Source organism: Trematomus bernacchii, unplaced genomic scaffold (assembly GCF_902827165.1).
Source record: "Trematomus bernacchii unplaced genomic scaffold, fTreBer1.1, whole genome shotgun sequence".
NCBI classification, from domain to species: Eukaryota; Metazoa; Chordata; class Actinopteri; order Perciformes; family Nototheniidae; genus Trematomus; species Trematomus bernacchii.
Genome location: NW_022987609.1, coordinates 3251681 through 3276206, shown reverse-complemented (window position 1 = coordinate 3276206; position 24526 = coordinate 3251681). Strand labels below are relative to the sequence as shown.

The window sequence follows — 24526 nt, the reverse complement described above, 5'->3', positions numbered from 1 at the left end:
ATCTGTGCTTGGCAGTGTTGCCCATTCAGCTCCATGCCGCTCGAACCACACACAGCTCAGAAGAGTTAAGTGAGTATTTGCTGCTCTTCATTTAATATGCCTTTTAAACAAATCAAAAGTGTTTAATATTGATCAAATTTCAATGGATGTCTCTTTCTAATTCAGTATTGTCGAACAAGACGATTTATCTGGTGTGTTAACAGGAGACACACACACTAAGTGTTTGTGTCCACGTCGAGTGGTTCAATAATCTGAGGCCAATTAACTGTAATTAAGTATACTTACATTACACCTGTTGACACGTGTCCTGAGGAACTGAATGTGTTTGAACACATTCACACTGAACTTCTCTGCTATAATGGGTTTGATAAATACAATTTCATACTAAACGCCATGGATTTTTTTAAATGCTTTTTGTTTGTTGCATTTTCAGTAATATCAATTTGAAGTTCAATTTGAAGCTTTTTCACCATCCTAAAAAACTGAACACTGCAAAAGAACACTGTGTTGCAGAACATTAGTCTCAGTTTGAACCAGATGAGCTGAAGGACTCAAATGACTTAATCTGATGCAAGAAAGTGATTGTTTGGACTTGGTAGGTGATTGGATGAACCATCTGTCAATCTTATCTTGTCTTAACGAAGCCAGTTGGAAAAAGAAGAAAAACCCTTTAAATAGAGAGCCGAAGTCCCTCCCTTTCCAGTGGAACTCCATTGGACCTTATTTCGGAACAATAGCTAACAAGGTACACTCCTGTGTTTTGTTTTAGCAACTCGTTTTCTCGTTAAGAACTGCGTGATCCCTGTGTATGCTGTGGATAACATTTGTGTTGGCAAGGACAAGGTACACAGAAAACTAGTTGCTAAAACAAAACACGGGAGTGTACCTTGTTAGCTAATGTTAGCTAGCTGACATTAACGTTACACATTACACTCGTTTAACACTCACCGAAACATTGTACAGCCGGTCCCGCATGCTGGCTCTTATGGAACGAACTAACTCCCCTTTTGTGTAATAGCAGCTCTCAACATGCCCAGCCGTGTAATGATTTTCACCTCCTTTAATACTTTTCACCTCATTCTGGTGTTGGTGATGTGTATTGTGCAAGACCAGAGATGTAGTTCATTGAGCGGTTTCACACACAAATAAGTGTTACTTCACAGTTTTACGACAAACTGACTTTTTTGACGTGGAAAGGATTTTTTAAGATTGACAAACATCATAGCCTGTGTAATTCATGGCACAATTCAAACGGGATCGAAAGATAACTTTTCTCTCGCCATTGACTTCAATACATAATTTTTCCGAAATAAGGTCCCATGGAGTTCCACCGGAAAGGGAGGGACTTCGGCTCTCTGTAGAGATGCAAACTACAACTTTAAGCCTGGACAAGACCAGACATACTTTCAACTGATATGTGATCCTGCGCTTCATGCCTGATCTTGCGATAACGAAAGAAAACAGCTGCAAAAAATCTGTCCCTTAGATTAATATATTTTAGATTGAAAGTCCTTTCTTTATTTATCTGATCTTAAAAACCCAGCATTTTTGTACCACATCATTGCATTAAAGTACAGTCATACTATGTCATGCAAATATACATTCTGTCAGACATTTTCAAGCATGTTTCTCATGTTTGTGTCGCCAGCAAAAGATCTGAAGTTTTTTAATCAAGCAGTAGCCTACATCACAGGATCAGACTGCAAACCCTAACCCCCTCCCCATTGAAAGCATAACATCGCCTTTTTCTTTGGATATTAAGATAATGTTAACATATGGGATTACAGTAACATGTCGTACTACTCCTCTAATCATGAGTAGGCCTACATGGCTTCCTCTTTAGATGTTTAACAGCAGGTTATGCTCGTCCAGAAACACATTTCAAACGCACACGAGCACACATTTTAAAATGCCTGTCGGTGGTGTAAAAGAATTTCGGGAGCGATGCACGTTTATAGAAAGAGCAAATCCAAATGCTCATACAAGAAGATGGGTTACAAGTGCGGAGATTGAGAAGCGAGAGACAGAGAAGGGTAGTTGTTGAGCAAGCCCTCATCGATCTGTCGAGAGAGAGACAGAGAGAGAGAGGTGGAGAAAGAGAGAGAGAGAGAGAGAGAGGAATGGAAGAAAGCGCAGCGCCAGGCTGCATCTTCATCCCAGCCGACCCCTCCTCTTCTCACCTCCTCCCCCCCCCCCCCCCCTCTCTCTCTCTCCCCCCTCTGTTTCTCTGTCTGCCTGCCAGCTGATGCTGACTGGAGCTAAAGGTTTTTTCTCCCCCCTCGTCATCTTGGGGAAAACCTGGACGGACTGACGGAGATTTTGGAATTTTGACACCGGCTACTACTTGGTGTTGATAGCAGGAAGAAACCAGGAAGAAACTACGAATTTAAAGAAAGCAAACCAACATCGAGAGAGGACGCGGACAGAAAGCAAGACGCAGGACGAAGCACAACAACTTCCAGCGGTTGTGTCCCCGGGGTGGTCTGCGGGAAGCTCTAGAGCTGTTGCTACCAGAAAGGTAGGAAATAGCACATGCTGCTACAACACTGCAATGTGTACGTATATGTGCATACTGTATGTAGACATACTTGTCTGTCCTGGACCACCAGTGTTGGCGCTGCGTGTGAAAACGCGACTCTGTCCGCCTGCAGTCCGTCACTGTGTTTATGTTGGGCTGCTTCAGCTGAAAGGTTGCCATAACACACTGTATAGATACTGATGGCGCGTGGCGCAGCGCGTGCATGACGTGCTTGTATTTCAAAGTGCTGTATCTGCGCATTCATGGTGCATTTAAGTGTGTTTGTACTTGCTTCATGTTGTGGTACGTGTGAGTGACATGTTGCATGGCCAAAACATGTGGAAGAAGTTCGGTGCTAAGTGGGCTTAGTTCAAACACCTGAACTGATCAGTGACTACTGATTAGTGTGTGCGTGTGTGCGTGCACGTGTGGTGCATTTTGGGATCTTATATGTTGTGTCAGGCTTGAAGAGGAGGCTTTGGTTAAGCACTTTTTTGTAACACTTTCAAATGTGTGTCTCCTCTACTGTAAGTGTCTGAGTAGGGAATTATCGTGTTACTACTGACTTTGCAGCAGCTTTGTATTAATGTGTTTTATAACAAAACTGCAGAAAAAAAACTTGAGAACATAAGTAGCCTAGCCTACAACAAATGCAATTTATTTGAGCAGATTTTCAATTACACTTGCCTATGTCTAGGTTTTCATCAGTTTTGACATTATTTCACAGTAGCCTATACATGCACTCACTTTGTATGTTCAGAACTGACATAATTGAGAAGGTGGAGTCTTACGGAATGATTCATGTCCAGGTCAAACCCAGTGGAGTTTTGGTTTCAGGTGAACTTTGAATGTGAGAAACGGAAGTTCTTCTAAAGCCTACTCATGACTCTGTATCAGGGCTTTATTTAAGTAAAACGTATTCCAAGTCCAATACCAGGATCAGTCGAGTCCAGACCAAGTCCAAAGGCAACCAAGACCAAGTCAGCACTGAATCCAGAGCAAATTGATTCAACTAACTAGGTTGAAATGAACTGAGCAGCTAAGAGAGAGCAGCAAAGATACAAGTTGTTTACTGTATCTGGTGTTAGCCACCTTGACAAAAAGTTATCCCGCTGCTACATGTGCAGACGCCAGAAAAACAGAATAATGACAAATTAAAACAGAGATTAGCAATGCTACAGAAGCCAGTAAACCCATAAAATCCTAAATCAACTGTACAATAATTTAAGCAAAAGATGCCTATCTGACAGGCTAGCTAGAAGACGTTAGCTATCTATCTAACTAGCTAGCTATCAGCATATGATGGCTTTCCTAATTTAAAATATAAATATGATTTAATACGGTCAAACTAAAAATGCAGACCTGTGTCTACTCTTCTACCAATAAGTAGAAATATTATAAAAACATTTTCAACATGCTTTTTGTTCTCTGACTGGTCACACTCACAAAGCCAGCAGCTCTTCACAGCTCTGAAATTCCCAAATATGTGTTATTTTGGATAAAACAATCACATATTGGGATTCTAAACAGTTGCTTTTCTTGCCTGAAAAAGTATAAAAACACGTAACAGTTTGTTGAAAAGTTGTATATATATAAGGCCAACAATGCTGTGCAAACAAATAGCACTTCCACTCTGGACGGAAGTTTGTACATGACATAATTGCCACAGTACAAACAGAAGCAGTGACATTTGTTATCAGTGAAGTCAAACAATTTGCTGCAACATAGACAAAAGAAGAGACAAAGAGTGGCTCTTTTTATGTAACCATGAAGAAGCTGGAAGGTTGAAAATAAGCAGATACTATATCTTCCTCCATAGTTTACCTGAACTGTATGGGCTTATTAACAGCTGTTTGTATAATGTGCTTCCTCTGAGGGGCTGGTTTGTGCGCCTGCATGTATTCAACTCTAATAATTGTTCTTTTTGATGTATGGTGTATACAATATGTACTTATACGTTTATACTTGTAACAAGGATTCCATATGGCCCGTCTCTGTGAATTTTCACAAGATAATGAATGCATTGGGAACACCCTCATTATGGATAGTCTTCCATACTGAGCCTTATATTTGGCTATATTCAGATCATTGGTTTAAAAAAATGCAGCCTCTTAATTCACTTGAATCAATAAATCTATCAACTATTGCCAATAACTCAAAGAATCATAAAGATCAGTTTTCTCCGAAACATTTAGCAATTTCTTTTCTTTTATGGTTTCCCAGACAGAAAATATGTGTTCTATGGTGTGAGAAATTATATAATTTTGACATAATCGACCTCCAGACCATACCAAAACCTGAAAACACACACACATTGACATCATCAACAACATTTTAGAAAATGTTCTGTGTCACTGCAGCCTTTCCGTATTGCCCAAAAACTGGCATTGGTTTTAAATATTGATTTTGACGCATTTTCAGTGTCAACGTCATCAATTACTTGATTTAACTAATTAGGGCCAGTCATTGTATCTTCCTCAAAATGTGCTGTGTGTGGCTCTTCAAATATGTGTTAAAGGATCATAGTCAATTGTTTAACTGAATAGGCTTGGTTGTCAATGGTGTGTTACTGTCTGAATTATCGGACCCAGACCCTTCCCCCCTGCTGTAGGGCTTTATCACTCCCTTTATTTTAATGCTCATGTATCATGTATCAACAATTCCCAAAACCACACTGAAATATAATTACTCTGTAATGTCTACTCTTGTAGAAGTTGTAATTTATCACTAATATATACGGCTACTTCTCATAGTAGGCTACGCTTTCCTTCTGTGTCACATGACTCCAGACTGAATAACAAGACCACAGACCTAAAATAGCCACAGTTTGAGTTCAGCCGGTGACACTTGTTGCAGGTCATCCCATTTTCCATCACAAAATGAAAACACCACAAGGCACACATGCATCAGAGGGACTGATTCATTGATAACACAAATGCCATCTGAGGTTGTAAAAAGTGATGAAATACCCCAGTGAATCAGAGTTATTTCTGCTTCATACTGTTGCATCCTCATGCATGAAATCACATTTCCGTTGTGTAAAAACCAGTTGCCATGACCTTACTTTATTTTCATGTGCTATGCATGCTGTATCCGTAATAAAAACATCAGTCTCATTAGTGATGTTTTGTCCTCTCACACGTAGTAGTTACTGGTACAGAGGCCCACCCAGAGCGCCGCTGCAGCCGTACATGGACACACACTTCATGTTCTAAATTTAACTGCTTATTCATCAAACCCTTAGGCAGCCAAATCACACACACTGCTGCTTCATCAGAGATTTAACTCATATACACTGAGTCTTAAATGTAGACAATTGATTAAAGACTGGAAGTAGGAGTGGAAACAAGATCTCAACAGAGAGTAATGGAGAGAAGAAAGGGTTACATTGATGAGCTAGGAACATTTTATGTTAGTGCACATACAGTGTAACCCACATATTCCCTGCTGTAACCACTGGGATATTCAGAAGCACAGCAGAGTTACTTTGCTGTTTTGATTTGATGAATATTCATGATCAGGCAGAGAGAGGGAGGGAGCCTTGTTCATGTCAGCATTTTGACGTGTTGCTGCTGCGGCTTGCATGAAGAGGTGTTGCTGAGAAAGAGAGTATTGCCTTTGTAGCCAAAGGCTGATGCTAGATTATGTCTGAGCCCAGTCTCCGTGCAAATAAAACCAATATCAGCTACTTGTATGCTCAAACTTATTCTTCAGAGTCCATCCAAAGCTCATAATCGTAAATGAAGTTGAGTCAGTAGACTGAAGGGTACATCGAGAGATTCACCTTCCGGCTTAGCATCCTCTTCACCAAGGCAAAGTACAGCCTTTGTGTTTCATCTGACACCACGCCAATCCACTTGTTAATCTTACATATACTCGAGAACAAGAACTCAAAATGCTTTTACTCCTTTATATGGGGGATTAACACACTGTCAACCCATGCAGTGAAAACTGACTTGCATACTAATGTTCCAGACCTTGGAAATGCGGTCAACATCATAGATTTGTTTAGCAATTCAAATAGGTCTCGTTTTTTGTCCATCAGAGTCTGAAATTAATGAGGTTTCTCATCACTGTTGCAGCTCAATGAACATGTGTTCCCGTCCACTGTCTGCCTTTTCTGAAATCTATGTTAAACACTTTAAAATGGTGAACAATGGGTCAGTGGTACCAGACAATATGGAATATATCATGTAAACTCAATTCCAGACTATTTAACCTACCTTTTTCTAAGCCAACATTAACCCTAACCGTAATAGTACCCCCTGCTTCCCATTGATGGACTTTTACTTGGTCAGAGAAGCACTCTGACAAGTGTAATGAGTTGGAATATCTTATTAAATCATATTTACAGTATGTGTATATGCATCAGAGGCGGCAGGAACAATTTACTTTTAGCCAAAAAGATGTTAAGTCTTCTTAATTGCCGGACAATAAAAGGTAAGGGACAGCTTTGCGTTTTTTAGACGTTAGTTATTCGCACATGATAAAAGGTAAACCTAATAAGATTGACACAAATAGGAAACATTTACAATAACACAGCAAACTCCTTTAAATGCAGAAACTCTTTTTATTGGTGGTTAAAAATGTTAATCTTTTTCTCGGCTTTAAAATGATTGTTGATTGAAAGTAAAAGGCCACTGCATTTGCTCTCTTTTTCTTCTCACTGCATTAACTCACATAAATATTCATGTATTCTCTCTCCCTCTTATTCTTCCCCTCAGCCCCACACATCTTGGCATTAATATATTCCTCACGTGGTAGTGCATTAATAGTACATTTTATGTCAAATCCTTCCCTCTTTTTTTCCTATAGCACTAGTTTTTTTTCAGTTTCCTTCATCCCTCAAACCTTTTCTACCTTCCCTTCCTCAACATCTACTCGCCCTTTCTTTTTGCTTTGCCCATATTGCATTCCTTTTCAAGCTTCTTCATTCTTACTTTATTGTCCTTTGAACCTCCCCTCTCTGGGCTTTTCTTCATCTTCTATTTATGTCCTGTTCATATTTTTTCCTCTCCCTCTCTTCTTTTCTTTGTCTTTATCTCACTTTTTCTCCGCCTAAAGCAATCTTTGTTTAAATTTGAAAAAGCAGGAAGCACTGTGACATTGTAATATTGTTTGGTGCAGGGTCGTGAAGCTTGAATTGTGCGTACAGAAAGGGACTCTCACGTCAAAATCAGGATAAGAACCATGTGTCCTACAGATATTGTTAGGTTTCTCTTGACCATGGAAATTATCTGACCTCCACCAATTAGAATTAACCTTATTTTTCAAGAAAAACCGTGTTGTTGTGGTAACTCGTAGGGCTTCTGCATTTTACAAAGTGGCCTTAAAATGTAGTTTTACCTTGATCAAAATATGTTGCTATACAACCAGAAAATTTTGTTATTATTGGCTCGACAAATGCTGCTTTGGTGTTTTAATTATGTGTTCAGCATTGCTCATTAGTTCCCTTTATTCTATATCATCAAAGAGACTAGTACCAATAACCTGGTGTATATTGCCCACCAGTGATGATAGTGTTCAGGACAATAATCTTTACTTGAAATAAACACTATTAAATGTTTCACTTAGTACTAAGAGTATTCATTTTGCATGCATATTAAATAAAGTTCAAAAAGTATAAATACAAGTTTCCCAAGTTCTTATGAATTCCCGTCCTTAAGACGTTTTCCTTCGAGGTCAAGGAAAAAAGGTTTGGCAAAGTAAACAAAGATTATTCTTATGACTATGACCCTGTTCAAAACTGTGCAAGGTGGGAAGTTGAACCACTTGAGATTACCCAAAACAACATTTGATGGCATGTTAAGTGGTTCTTTGAATTAAACTTACCTTCAAATGTTTGTTCAAATAAGTTACAGTGAGTATGGCATTATCGTTCACAGTAGCTTGATCATGACATTATGTGTGACACTTCTTCTTTCCGTCAGGTGAAGTAAAGCCCCTCGCTCTGGAGATGGAGTACCCGGACGACTACGCCCTGTTGTCCCAGCTGGTTCAGTTGCAATTCAACGACTCGATCAACTTCAACGGTACCTACAACGAGACCGACACACTACTGCCAACCGGGTTCAGAGTCACCATCGTGGTGGTCTACATGATTGTCTGTGTCATCGGCCTTGTGGGAAACTTCCTGGTCATGTATGTCATCATCAGGTAAGAAAAACTCATGTTTCTTCAGGTAAATAATACACTAAATGAAACCTTTTCTAAAATAAATAATTATTGTATTAGACTTAGACCAAGGCAGACTTCAAAACTGACACTAGCTTCTAGAGAACTCTTGAAACAAGTTGACTTTATATTGTTACACAGAAGACTTATTACAATAGATTTTGCAATAAGCCTTGACTACAATTATATTCTGCTCTTGTAAAGTATTTATGTTTGATCCTTATGGTCTCAACAACCAAGTCTCTACGGCAGGGATGGGCAAATGGCGGCCCGGGGGCATGCTGTGATGTTAAGTTACCGCTTGTAATTATGCCGTTACAAGCTTAAAAGTTGTATTCATCATCTGAATTTGGCAAAACAAGTTTAATATTCTAAAAACCAAGACTTTGTTTATTTTAAATCAGATGAAAACAAACTGTCACGGACCCTGCCGTGTTATCTATGATTACTATATTTTCATTCATAATTTCAGCGGGAGGGAGGGGGAGCGGCGCTGATGAACAGCAGAGTGCGGGTTGACAGGTGTCTGTGTTGACATTCCCCTTATTGTGGAATAAGGGGAATGCAGAGACAGGCTACAAGTGTCTTAGGTTCAAGTTAGACAACTAATGTCTGGGTTAGTGTTCATGACTTCATGTTTATTTCATCTTAATGTTTAATCTTAATGCACACACATTTTCCGTGCTTTCCAATAGTTTAAAATAGTTTTATTCAGAAACACTTTTTGTTATATTCCATAGAATGCTCTTAACATCCCGATTGCAATGAATATATTCAATGCTTTGACAATAAATATCTGTGGAAGCCGTAGCGCTGTAAAAAGCACGACCAATCATTTTAGCCGGCCCGGCTAAAATAACTGGATGGCCTACCTGCCTGTCAGCCTTCCATCTGTGCACAAACTTATCTCGTGCCCTCATTGGTCATGTGCGCGTTCGTGTGTGTTGGAGGAGGGGCTCTATAAGGAAGTCTGAAGGAAGAGGCAGATTTTTTCCAGTTGTGTACTTTCAAATTCTAGTGCACTCGAGCTGGTTTCTCCATTCTTACCTCCCCTACCTTTAAATAACCTGTTCAATACAAACATGCCACTTGTCAAAATTAAATAACATTTCTGTGAACTGATATTTGTTTAGTGAGCTTATTAGAGGATGTTCCTTGAAAGATTGAAAAATGTCAATGAAGATGTCAGACTTAGTATATTTGTTAATAATTACATACAATACATGGAATTTGTGTGTGTGTGTGTGTTCCAAGTGAATCTGCGGCCCCCTGGTGGCCAGTACATAAATGATGTGGCCCCCACCACCATCCAAGTTGCCCATCCCTGCTCTACGGTGTAGCGACTTCATATTTTCAGAGTCAGGAATGATCATATGAGCGCTGTTGCTATAGCAATCCACACAGAAAGGACAACGTTCCCAAAATAAAAGTCTGTCAGATTGATTCAGTTGTTTTAAGATGTTGTGAGAATGTTATTAAAGTAACAGCTGGGTGTTGAAGCAGCTGCTCTGCCTCACTTCATCAGTCTGAGGTTCAGTCACTGTCACTGTGGCTACTTCTGAATTATTACTCCTCACCGTAGATGTGTTTAAGGGATCAAAGCAAAACACATTGATTCAGACTGTCAATTTTTTTTTTTATATTGTCCAGTTCAAAGCATTACCTTCAAAAAGTTTGTGACAAATCAAGGTGATATTTCAGGGCACAACAGAAACCATCAGCAACTATCTACCTTTGTTTACATACATTTTTGTTCTATCTTTGCTCTGTGTGGTGTGTTTGCATGTGTAGGTGAGCACTTGGGTGTTGTGAGAGTTAGTGAATGCGTGTGTGCAGTCATCGTTGGCTCAGTGGGCAGCTGCTGTCTGTTTTTTTTTTTCATATGGTCAGTTGACCACATTTATATGCCGCTTTTCCATATAGAAGTCACCTTCCACACACATTCATACTGCCATACGATACGTAACACACACACATATCCACCCAAACGTTGGCCATGCCGTTGGGATCACCTTGCCCAAGAACACATCGGCATGTTGACTGGGGAACGTAATCACCTTGCAATTGGTCCAATCTACATCCAGAGTAACAGCAGCCCCACCTACTGTATGTATTTGTGTTTCCATGTTATTGTTGGTGTACCTTTGCTCTTAATTTAGGCCGTATATTTTGTTTAGACAGACAGCTAGCAGTGTTAAACATGACTGATAGCTCTCTCCTTGCTTGTGGTTTACAATCTGGAGAATAGTGGCGGTCTAATGGAAATGTTGTCAAATTTCTCTATAAAAAGTTGATGGACGGATGTGCACATGTACGCACACACACCAAACACACTCACTGATGATTCACCGCCATAGGCAACTCATTTTCCTGCTTAACACTATCAGCTCTCAGCCATTGCCTCTCAGTACAGATGACTGCTCTCGACAACTCCACAACATTTACGGTGTCAGAAGGCACCATGCTCCATTATTTAACTGTGACATGTTGGATGAAAGGGCTGATTACACAAGATGGCCAACCTCGACACTTGCCATTACCAAATGATGCAGACCAAAGAAAAGGTCACAGCCATACTTAGCCTTTAATCCCCAGCAAATATCAGTGAATTCCTGTTATTGTATCTGATACCTTTGCTAACACAGCTCCGAACATTTTTAAGGTGAACAGCAAGTAAGTAGAAACCTGACAAGCAGTAAGTAGAAAAGCCAAAGAGAACAAGGACACGTCTAGCTTTCTGAATAGCCACATTGAAATTGATATAGGGAGATTAATGGTTCAGGCAAAAACTACATCTCAAATATTCGCAAATGCTTGTCATAAAAATAATTGAGGTGTGTGAGACATGCATCAGTGGCGTCCTGTCGTCACTAGAGCGCTATTGAATCAACTGTGAGTAGATTAAGAAAATCTTGGCGGTCAAGTTTATGTATGGGAAACACTGAAGTAGCTGTCAAGGAGCTTTGAAGCATTAAAGAATAATATCAGACTTAGTGAAGCTCAGGGCAAGATCTGAATGCTCTGAGTACAAACGTCACAAAAACCTAAAGAACGGGACTCAATGTGGATCTGCAATACTCAGTTTTAAGGTGATGGATTGTGGGTTATAATCTGAGATGGATTTGCATTTTATCCAGGAGGGATTTAGCAGGTTCAAACTCATAACAGTGGGATACCTGTACAACTCTCCTATTCATGGCGAGAGACTGCATGGAGAGAAAATGTTTTAATGTAAATAGAGTCTGTTTTCATCTAGATGCAGTACCCTTTAGAAATAATCACAGCTCTGAAAAGGCTGAGTCATTTTATTAAAGCAGATGGGTAGAGGTGACATTTTACCTACACAAAAGCATGCCCACACACAGACACACTCATATTTTACTACTAATGTGTTCAAATAACAAGGGTTTTTCTTATAAAAATACCAAAGAAAAACTGTAAAATCTCCCACAGTTACTGCCTCCAAGAATATAGCTGTATTATCTTTTTACATCATTGAACTGTGACATTAATTTTGTTGGCATCATTGGTTATTAGAAAAATTCAATAAAATCTGGGGGTGGGGATTTAAAAAGGATTTGGCTTTCTGGACCTTACTTCACTACTTGCGAAAAGCATCTACATTTCGGACCTTAAGGTCGCCGATTATGTTGCATTGTGGGTAAAGTAGCCCAAACGTTTTGACAAGGATCACAAATGAGTTGTTTAAAAAAGGATTACAGTTATATTTACAGATAAACACAGTGTGTGTCTTTCCATTGTGATTTTTATGTGAAAGCTTAGCTCAGAAATCTCTGTCGTTTTAGTAAAAGTTCATTTGTAAATCTGAAGGATGTATTACAACATGCTTTTCTACACTTTTTACACAGGAAGTATTGGAAATGTAACATCTCAAATGTAACATCTCAATCATTTTGTTTTGTTTCTTAAACTGTGCTAATTTTAACAGTCGCAGTAGAGACTGTTTAGTGACTCTAAAAGCAAGATGGAAACATGTGACATTCAACCCACAAAAAGAAAAGCTTACACTGAAATAATTAATTATTGTAAAATTGGTGTAGCTTGTGCTGCTCACATGCCTTGGTTTGAGGGTGGGATAAAAGGACCCCGGGAGGTCATCATTGTTAGGGAGCAACAAAAAGAGAAACAGACAGATTGACATACAAGACACACAGGAACTCTGGGATTCGTCCAGTCGGTGTCTCACTTCGTTGTTTGATCCTAAACAGAGATGGATCAATATGCTAACAGGAGTTTTATTGACAGGACACCTCCCTGTTTCAAATAAAGAAAATAGATAAAATCTGAAATAGACTATTAACTATTCATGTAAAACTTTGTGCTTCAAATATTTTAAGACGTAGCGTTATGCATGAAGGGCACTTTGACAGGTTGGATCCATCACAGGTAGCTGTCTGCTCTGCTGGTAGATTTGGAAAAGCTTTCAGTGCCAAAAAATGTATAGGTGATGTCATGGAGAACATCCATATTTCAAACAGTTTATAGATGGACAATCAATGATATCACTGAGCCCACCACACTATAACTGGGGGCAACTTACCATTGGGGGTTATTAGGCACTGGAAATAATTTGCATTGATCAGAATGGTCAATAACGTATTTAAATAACTTGTAGGATTATAAGGTTAGTCACATGTTGGTTTCTTACTGGAACACAGCACCAGCAGTAAACCTCTGCTTGACTACCAGGACAAAAATATCATTTATCTGATTGAGACAGTCTAAGCCTCGTATTATCTTTGGCTGAACTTTTGAATGCATTCTGAAGAAGATTGAACTTATTGTCATTACGTAGTACAGGTACTATGTAACGACACAGTTTCTCTGCATTTGACCCATCCTAGTGTTAGGAGCAGTGGGCTGCCATTATGTACGGCACCCTGGGAGCAGTTTAGGGAACGGTGCCTTGCTCAGGGACACCTCGGTAGCACTTGGTCTTTCCGGGACTTGAACTGGTGACCTTCCAGTTGCCAAGCCAAGTCCCTATGGACTTCACCACCACTGCCCTGTAGACTGTCCCCCAAAAAGGATAACGTCTGGTCGGTGGGAGCAGAAGGAAAACAACAGCAACTCCCAAGAGCCCTTAATGTTGTGTGTACTGTCGAAAAAAATCTAAACTATCCATTAAACATTTAATACTATTTTACCTCATTTATAAAGAATCAATAGCAGCTATTTTAGGTTTCTTTTCAAGTGTTTTGAGCTGTCCCTTAAAATCAGATTATCTTGTTTACTGTTTAATAAGTAGAACGTCGTCTTCTGATGGCAACTGTTTGATGCTTTAGAACACAACATCTTTGAAAACACAGTTAAAACCAGGTCTAAATAGATAGTTTTTACATTCAAGCTTTGATCTGTTCTGTCACAAGCTCCGGTAACTAATAAAAGCAGGACATTCATGCACACATACAGTCTGCTCACTTGCATATTAACACTTACACACACTAAATACAGAGCTATGATGTGGTAAACAAACTGCAGATATATGCAAGGTATTCCTCACCACACTACTCAAAGTTTAGTTTACTTTCTTTTTGTGAAGGAAATGCCCGCAAACTTTTTGTACTACAACGCAACTCATGTTCAAATAGCTGTTAATAACAGATGGAAGGCAAAAGCAGCCCGCAGTGGCTGTCCAATCCACCTATTCCATGTAAACAAAAACAAACAATAAAAGCCACAGAGGAAACAAGCCGCTTTAATTGGTGTTGCATGTCTGTCAGCAAACTCCTATTTCGTTATTATTTTATTTTTATTTTTGCCTAAGCACTTTATCCTGACAGTGCTGCGAGCTTCTTCTTTCTGATATCAAAGACAAAGAGTTTCAACAGCAGAGCTCTGCAGTGCAGGCGTTTTTTTTGGCTCAACAGCAACAACATGAGCCAAGAGCAGGGATTTTCTATGAGCATCTGTTGAGTGCTACAAGGTTGAAAAAAAGAGACGGTTGTTCAGCATAAAGCATCCCCGTAACACAGGGAACAGAGTATGACAGGCTGAAACTGTTCTCAGGGGATGTTTTTGGAGGAAAAAAGTGCTGACTGGATGGATAATTTTGTAAAGGAAAAGGGTTCAGTTACCAGAATAACAGACAAATCCATGTTCTCAATTTAGGGACGTCATAATGCTTCAGCATCAGTTCTGAGATCTCAATATGTGATAATTCCTTTGAGCAACACTAAATCTAAGGTGTCAGACGACTGTATCACCTTTGAACAATCAGGTCAGGTACATCTCATTGTGTTTGTTAAGTGAAGGATAGTTGGAGAACTTTCAAGGGCTTGGATCAAAAACACTCCCTGTTGAATAGTCAGTATAATCCATTAACAGCTGTGTTTGCAAATATCTGGTTCTTTAATTATAATTCAACTAAAACTCCCAAAGTGCATATAACTTATATAAGAAACATCTAGTCACAGTGTGCAATTCTATTGTGTTTGTTGATTGTTATTTGATTGTAGCGTAGTTTTAACTGTATTTTATTGTGTTGCCGCTAACAATAAGTGGATCAACAGGAAAGGACGTTCCTAGCCACAACTTTTATACATTAAATAAATATGAATTAATCATTTCAGTTAAGTTCAAGCAAAACATAAAAGGAACATGCCAACAATGTCTGGTTCCAGCTCAAATATAGGACTTATTCATGTACTATTGCATTGTAAAGAAAACGTTTATTTAGGTGTTGGACTTTGTGTCAAACGAAATAAAGACATACTGTAAGACATCACCTTGAGCTGTGGAAAGATTTGGTGTGTATATCTACTTTCTTACGTTTAGTGGACTTAAACGAACTTGGTTATGAAATGAATGATCAGTTACAGCCCCTACTCGACCAACATGAATTCAGCAACCAATTAGCATTGTATTTATTACAGCTGTGATCTTCTGGCATGCTTCTTCTCCATAGAAACGGAAGAGATTAGAAATGTTAACACCTTTTTATACCTATAGCCTTCTAGACATTATAAAGAGCCAACTATAATTATGTCCACATTTGATGACTTGAACTAATGATATAAATCCTATGCCAACTGCATAATTACTCTGTAGCTATGTCAGATTGACAATAAAGAACCTTGAACCTTGAACCTTGAACCGATGTAAAGTGCTATAGCGGGAGGTAGCATGGCAAGCAGTGAGGGTGGGTGAAAGTCAGTGTGGTGGATAAGGGTCACATGACCACAGTCTTACTCCAACCGTATATGGAATATATTTTAGAAAAGCACAGATTTTCTATATATATAGTTCATATTTAAATACCAAAAATGCACAATTGTTGAAACCCGTTTTTAAATTGAGTGATGTTTAAAGCCTGCGGTATTTTACTTTTCAATCATGTCACTTTGTGATTTTGTGCCAGTTTTAAAACATTGCCCTTTAAAGACCAGCTCTGGAGGAGTGTTTTGACATGAATCTTGTGCTTCTACACTTAAAAATGACAAGCAAAGTGTCTAGCTATGACATTTCCTTGAATGGCTGAGTTTTGTGAGTAGTCTTCTTCTGAGAGCTTACATTTCGTGGGTGTTACGACAAAATACACATTAATGTAACAGTGGTTGTCAAAATTGAGCTATTTCACATATCTTTTAAATATGCCATTATTGATTAATGTAAAAGTATAAACCCAGCTGTTAGACATTTGATCTAGGCCTAAGATCCCAAAAACATGACCAGACTTTCAGTGACAAAGCGCTAGGTGAGTTTGTGTCAGTTATGACCATCTGCCGTAGACCACATCTGGCATTTGAACTGAGCTTTTGGTACCAGAGAGTGTAATTAGGTTGTGTGTGTGCTCTGAGCTGCTCTGACTGGCCCAATTATCTGGCTCTCCGATGGTAAACTGGCTGATGGTTTGTGAGCTGAAGGACAGTGAGTCAGGGGTTGTTTTGTACGAAATGAAATCTGCACAAAGTATCAATCATGAACTGCTTCTCTTAAAACTTTGAATTTTCAGTTGTACTGATTGAACTGGAAAAACACACTTTTTTTAAATCAGCTTTTTACTCATATTTTGTTATTTTTTGGACATTTTTAAAACAAATAATTAAAACCTAGACAGCCAAATTATTCGGGATCATACTAGCTAACAGCTAATCCTTTGTGGTTAGCATTCATACTGTACATGTAAATGCAATGTCTTTTTTGCGGATGTGACTACTCCAATGCTTGTGTTTGTGCAATTGGCAACCACCATGTCTGAGAAGTGAAGCCAATGCGTAACGTCTCTTTACTCCACTGGTTGCAAAAATAAGTCTGATTGCACAGAAGTCTAAATGAGAAAATTACCCTACTTATTTATTGAGTCATTAAAGCTACAACTTTAACCCATTAAAACATTAAACGTTTAAACATTTTGGCTGGCTAAAATTATCATCTTAAGCAGTTGGCTGTAATTGCTTCTCTTTGTTGTGTAGTATCTAGCCAAGATGCTAAACATGAGGCTTCAAAAGCCTCACTTAAGATAAGATAAGATGGACCTTTATTAATCCCCGTGGGGAAATTCAGTCGTACAAAGCAGCAACAGGGTAAGCGTGAAAAAACAGGACAGCAAAGATTCACACAGATTAATAAAATCAAAAATAAAATCAAGAAAATAATTAAAATAATAATGATAATAATAATAACCTACAAACCAGTGAGCGGCGTCCAATTATTGGCACTCAAACCATTAATGCCGTGTTGACATGATAACAATCTCTCATTCCTTTCTGTTGTTTTTGTGGTGACATCGGCCTCATCTGGCAAGCCACAATTGTTTCTCTTTATAGATAGAAACACCACACATTTATACTTTGGCTCAGAGAATTGAAGCTGACTGAATAGCCAATGATGCACAGATGGTCTAAGTTAGAGTGTGTGTGTGTGTTTGGATCTACAAAAAAACTGAGGACAACCACAGTGTCGATTTTGCCCCTCATTACTCAGCTCTCCAGAGGACTTACAAAGAAATTGCATTTCTTTTATGTGAGTATCCTTGTCATTAAGCAGCAGTTCAAAAGGTCACAACCATCTTTTTAGTGTTTTCTCTGGAAAAATCTCTTTCAGTGTGTGTGGAGGTCGAGCTTGAGGGTGTTATTCTGAGTTTTTGGGGTAGAATAGATTGAAGCAGATGGGAAAAGAAGCAAAAATAGAGAGGGATCAATAAACAGAGGGAAGGAGAGACAAATAAAGGGCACCGAGAAATAGATATGAAATGAAAAAGGGAGAGAGTATCCAATGTCGCATTATCTGATATCCTCTACTTTTTGTATCTACTCTAGTTCCCTTTAATAATGAGAGTGTGTGTGTGTGTGTGTCCGTTTGTGTGTATGTTATCTGCATTCACTGAGAGCCATTATAATGTTCCATTCATTCATTTGCTTCTTCAGCCTTCACACACCTATTCATGATTCCGACAACCATTTTTAAATCATACATATGGACATGTAACTGATTAGTGATACATTTTCATGTCAAAGTAGAATGAAATCCAAATAAAAAAAGGTATATGATTTAACATCAACTATTGGGGAAATGCTCTTGTACGTCTTCTTTCCAAGAGTAGGATCTAAAGTTGAATATTCATTTCGGGATTGTGGCTTACATAAAGCTGGAGTTATGGTTAGCAAAGCAAAGCCTAAATAGTGGTAGCAATGAAACAAATACAAGTCCAAAAACCCACCTTCACATTTAATCCCAGTAACTACTTCAATGTATCTCATTTGTTAAAATTAAGCACAAAACAGAAATGTAAAAATGTTGACTAGTGCAGTGCTGGTATTGCTAATTGCAGCCTTCTTAACAAGTGCTCACACAAAGAAATTCCTCTTCGACAACTGTGTATCCTTTTGGTCCTGATCAACCAACGGGAGCACAGTTCCCCAGGCAACTATGACATCATGTGCCATGTGATATAAACCACTTGCTTTGATGCAACAATTTTAGTTTAAAGTACAGCATGAAAAGTATTCTGTCGGTGGTATAGTTATACGTATTATGAGCATCGCAAAAACCTTCACATTTTGAGTTCCGATTACAGAAACATTTTGGTTCTAACTTCAGTATATCTGGTGTGTGTGTGTGTGTGTGTGTGGTGTGTGTGTGTGTGTGTGTGTGTGTGTGTGTGTGTGTGTGTGTGTGTGTGTGTGTGTGTGTGTGTGTGTGTGTGGTGTGTGTGTGTGTGTGTGTGTGTGTGTGTGTGTGTGTGTGTGTGTGTGTGTGTGTGTGTGTGTGTGTGTGTGTGTGTGTGTGTGTGTGTGTGTGTGTGGGTGTGGGTGGGTGTGTCCATCTGTCGTAAAACTGAAGTAATTTATTGCCATAATAAATATTCATCACAGTGCCAACAGTCAATATAATGATCTGATCATCCGATCAAAACAGTTAGATTACTCTTTCATACTACAATCATCAAGTGTTTCTACCTGATATGTGCTTTTAGAGAGAGTGTGTGTGTGTGTGTGTGTGTGTGTGTGTGTGTGTGTGTGTGTGTGTGTGTGTGTGTGTGTGTGTGTGTGTGCGCACAAGCTAATGACTGTGCCTTCCTCCTTCCTAATGACCACGGTGAATTATGAGGCCATTTACTCTGCACTGCTAATGAATCCCTCGTACCGAGAACAGAGGGTGTGTGTGTGTGTGTGTGTGTGTGTGTGTGTGTGTGTGTGTGCATGTGTGGGTGTGTGTGGGTGGGTGCAAATATAGCTGCTTGTCACATGACTTCTGTCTTTATGACACAGACTCTCATTTGCATATTTTCAGGACACGCACACTCTCTATGTCCTACCTCCAGATCCTGTTTCTGTCTCCTTTCTCCTACAGCTTTATTTATTTATTTGAATTTCAATTCAGTCTTTATGGAGTTCATGTTCAAATGAATGTCCTCATGAAAGTCACCACACACAATAAATGGCCAATACATGCATACATCAAACTGAACATCTTTGACTTGTTTATGACATGGCAATCGTCTTGACACAGCTCATGTAATAGGTAGATTAGCTTTACTCGTAATTTGTTTTTTAAAGAAAGACTAGAAAATTAAAAGGCCACTCCAATGATTTAATATAATATGTCACTTCCTTAAAGGTGGGGTAGGTAAGTTTGAGAAACCGGCTCGAGATACACTTTTTGTTATATTCCATGGAATGCTCTTAACATCCCGATAGCAATGAATATCTTAAGTGCTTTGACAAAAAATCCATTAAAAAATATCATCTGTGGAAGCTGTAATACTGTAAAAAGCACGACCAATCATTTTAGCCGGCCCGGCTAAAATGACTGGATGGCCTACCTGCCTGTCAGCCTTCCATCTGTGCACAAACTTATCTCGTGCCCTCATTGGTCATGTGCACATTTGTGTGTATTTTTTCCGGCTGTGTATTTTTAAATTCTAGCGCACTCGAGCTGGTTTCTCCAAAATTACCTACCCCACCTTTAAACGTAAAAGTCTCAGAAGAATGTTTTTTTTTAAAGAAAAACCAAAACATCAGATTCCAATTACAGGTTTTGTAGGTTGACCTTTAGAAATATCTAACTCTGAAACTTTTATTTTTTTATGAAAAACCCTATGTTAGAGATAACTAATGAAATATAAATAAAATAGCTTCCCTTTTCTATCCAAAAATAGCAAAAAGATGTATTCAATTAAAACATAATGGGAACTCCGACTGATTATGACTCTTTAACATTAAATAATCACCTGATAAACACTTTTTAAAAATGTACTGTATAAGTAAAGTGTCTTAAAAACTGAGATTCTCTCCTTTTTCTTTGGAGTAAAGTGATGCAAAGTATTTTTTTAGAAAGCACACTAACTTTGACACACTTGACAGTTGTACTATGAACTTACTGAATGTGGCATAGAAAACTTTTGAGTGACCTTACAGCCTTCAGGTTTTAAAAAATGGCTTTCACACTGTCCAAGTACTCCTGAAAGTCCAAAGAACAACAACGGCAGCTCTTACTGCTGCAAGGTTGTGTCGCAGTCTGAAGTAAAAGCTCCCGTCAGAACAGCTGCGAGACCCTCACCTTGTCAAAGAGACTGGATGTGTTGGTTTGTGCTTAAAGGAGTAAAAACACGGTGTTGTGAGTAATCTGTCGTCTCTTGTTGTCTCGGGGCCTGTTTTGTTGGTTTTTGCTGCAGCATGACTAAGCACCTGGAGAGCGTACTGCACTCTGTATCTAAGTTTGTGTAGCACATAGATACAGTTTTATAAATCAATGTTTTTGGCTGGATGTATAGGTTCATTGATCAGTCTTCACATGGTGGCTTTATTTTCATTGTGTATTTTTTCACTCTGTATAACTTTCTTTTTGATGACAATGAAGTTGATCACTGGAGGCTTTTTGAAATTGGCAAACTTCATTTAGTACTATTCCAATCTTCATCAACATTTCATTGATTGACAGCTTGTTTGGATATTAATCAACAATTTTAGGCAGATGTTTTAGTATTCGAATGGAGTGTAACTTTCCTATCAAAAACGTAAATCATGTTAAGTTCTTCTTCTCTTTCTTGGTAATGCATTACATTTGATTCTGTGAATTATAATATAGAACTTTTCTGGAGGAACAGGACACATTATTCCAGTATTACAAATAAAAGCCTCACTTGAATAAGACATCTGCTCATCCTCTGGTGTTTATGATATTCAACTAGAACTATGATACTAATGAGGAGATGAGATGAGAAGTACAGTCATTGATAATATTCATCTCATCTTTCCAATTATATCTCTGTCTCTTTTTCCTCTTGTGCATGTTATTTAATTAAAATAATGGAGATATGGTCTAAAATTAAGGCATTTTATCGGATTCAAAGTGATGACATTTGCTTAAAGAGTTCTATCATTTATTCTAATTATATTACTTTCATACATGGCTTTGCTTTGTATCCTTCTTACCACTTTCTCTTCAACATGTCTTTAGTGAATAGAGGACTAATTTGCCATGATTGGCTAAATCTCTCTAACCTTTTTTATCTCATTTATCTTTGGGGTCTATTCCTGAGCCTCTTTGACCCTCTCCACTCTTACCAAACGTTTATTTCTGGCTCGTTTAACAGTGTAATATAATAAAAGTGGGTCCATTATCTAAAGCTTTTTTGTAGTGGATTTCAACTGTGGATTTTAGTTAAGTGCTTCCACACAGTCATGCTGTGTAAGAGGTTGAAATGTATAAAAGGAATGAATATAGCGCAGAAAAAAAAACATGGCTTGTTTTTATTTAGTTGGAAAGTGTGCTGAGTCCAGTCCTGTTCAAGCTAAAGTATGTTATGTTTAAACATTTAAATAACAGAAAAGAAACATCCTAAAGTAATTTCTACAGCAATCAAAAGATTGTTTAGACTTCCTGTATCCAATTCCTCAGTTGTCGAGCCTTATTAAGAGGCCACTTTTCAGTTCACCAATTGTTATATTTTCTATAATAATATCAGGATGAAAACGTTCTTGTGATGTGACTTGCTCGTTGTATGTGTGTGTGTATTGGTGGAGTGTAAGTATTAAGTAGTGAGGCGGTGCATTACTGTAGGAGAGAGGAAAAGTCGCACTTAATTTGTAACCCCATCTCCTCAATTTATTATCTGTATTTTGTCATAACTCGGCTCAAAGCTGGAAACAAGAGGGTAGCCAGCACATGAGTTATAACTAAAAAAACATTCATTCTGCATACCCAGCGAGAGAGAGACGATCTGCCACCAGCGGATTTAGTTTTGCAGGCGTTCAAACTCCCTAACGACCCGAAGATTCCCACAGGCCTCCTGGAGGTATTACCATCCTCACAGCATTTATACCTAACAAGTTCTTGGAGGATATATATAATTAGCAGTATTGTTTTGAGTGTTTTTCCTTCATATTTAACCAAAATTAAATAAATTTGTTGCAGATATTGTCAGAAAAGCATTAAAACATCACACATTTTTCAAGGTTTTTAGAAGACAAACCCTTGAGGAACTTTATCGACTTGAGTGTTTACCTGTTGATTACATGTCAGCACTTACCTCCAACATCAGCATAATTAATCATTTATTTCCAGTTATTAGAAAATACTGTCAGTGTAGAAAATGAAATCCCCATTGAAACATTTGTAGGAATTCAACAGTGAGTGATCTGCTATCCCATTTAATCTGCTATGTACACAGTTAAAAAGATTAAAAAATCGGAATAATTTAAAATGTAAGACTCTACTTGTCTGGGTAAATCTAACAGCATTATTTAAAGAGAATCCAGGCTAAGTTATCATTATAAGTAGAGAACTTCCTTTGTGGAGTCGTTCTCAGAGTAAAGGCATTCATATTTCACAATTGGAATGTGAAATTGTAGTAAAAGTATTGGATTTTAGGAACGCATTGCCACATTCTAGCACAATGTTGTAGCAGTATTGAGATGAATGGTTGTAAATGAGGCTGTAGATGTGAACATGTTTAATTCCTGCACAGATATTTACAAAGAATTGCTTGGCAGGGATCTGGCAAAGAAATGGGAGGAATTGTAAAGAACTAGATGTATTCCCCTGACTGGAGAACACTTGACATTAATAGACAAACATAACAACACAGAGAAGTCAGATTTCACATTAAGTGGAAAGAACTACATTATGACAGTTGACAAACTGAGAAAAAGTAAGAGCACCTATGTTTAGCAATGGATACAAACCTGATGATGATAATAAGGAATCTGGTAAATTAATGAGGCATCTGTAAACTTTTGGTATGAAAGTGTGCAGAGATTTGACGTACTTTCAGGTTGAAGTAAGCGCTCTACAGACAGGATTCATCACTGACAAATCTATTTAATGCAAGATGTCGGGTGTAGTCAGTAATAGGGGGTTATCACAAGTTTATGTACCGAAAATGTCCAAACCTGGCATTACTACTCAACATTTGGCGAGAAACAAATGTCTCACCAGCAGCAGTTAAGGACAGAGCAGAGACGTATCAGTTGTTCACCCAGGGAAAAATACTGGCCTTGGCTGGGAGGCTAATTTGTTACAATCACACACGCACACACACACAGGACAAAGCCGTGATGGTGTAACTGGCGTGTGTTCCCATCCTGACACTGGGCCACTGCGAGCCATTTCCCTTAATGAGAGACCCACATGGTGAAACAGAGGCAGACCATTTACCATCATCACGCTATATCTGCCAGGCCAGGCCACTTCCAACCCCGATCTCGCCTTTTACCGGCAGGCTCCTGGACCTGGACTTGATTTTTAACAATGGACATGCTGATTTGTGACAACGGAGCGCTGCATTTGCATTACAGTGAGACGTAGTTTGGAGCTTGATGGCGAATTAATGGAATAAAATGGTGACTTATGCAATCAATATGTGCACATTAAGAATGCACGGATGTCATTCTTTTTTTTAAATTTAATACAAACATAACATACACACATAAAGAGTGAAACATGTTATCTATGTGATTGAGTTGTGTGTCTTTTATACGAGCCAAAAAAATGAAAAATGCATCCCTGCTTATCGTTCCTCCAGCAAGCATCCTCTCTCTCCTTGAGATCCATTGTAGGAACAGAGACATCCTTCAAGATGGCGTCCTGAGATCGATTACCGGGATATAGGCAGGAGAAGGGAGAAGAGAAGAGCTGAGCAGAAACAAAAAAGAGAAATGAAAAAAAGCCCTGTGTGACGCTTTCAGTGACGTTGACGCACGCCTTAAGTGAGACTAATTTAAAAGATATTGAAATTAATTAAAATCCCATCAGTGGTGTTTGTGTGGCTGCATGTCATTAAAAGGAGGATAATACATTGAGGAAACAAAGAAGCATGAGGTTACAAAAAGAAAAGCCTGAAGGGAACACAAATACGAGGTTCATAAA

General features: G+C 38.6%; 1 protein-coding gene across 1 annotated transcript in view; it reads left to right on the top strand.

The window, feature by feature from the left end:
- Positions 1-2250: 2250 nt before the first annotated feature.
- The window catches only part of oprl1 (opiate receptor-like 1), a 77708-nt gene continuing 55432 nt past the window's right edge, over positions 2251-24526 (top strand). Inside the window, exons 1-2 of the mRNA XM_034131939.1 lie at positions 2251-2518; positions 8449-8674. Coding sequence (XP_033987830.1) covers positions 8475-8674 — 200 coding nt within the window. The 5' untranslated portion in view covers positions 2251-2518; positions 8449-8474. The remainder of the gene's footprint in view (positions 2519-8448; positions 8675-24526) is intronic.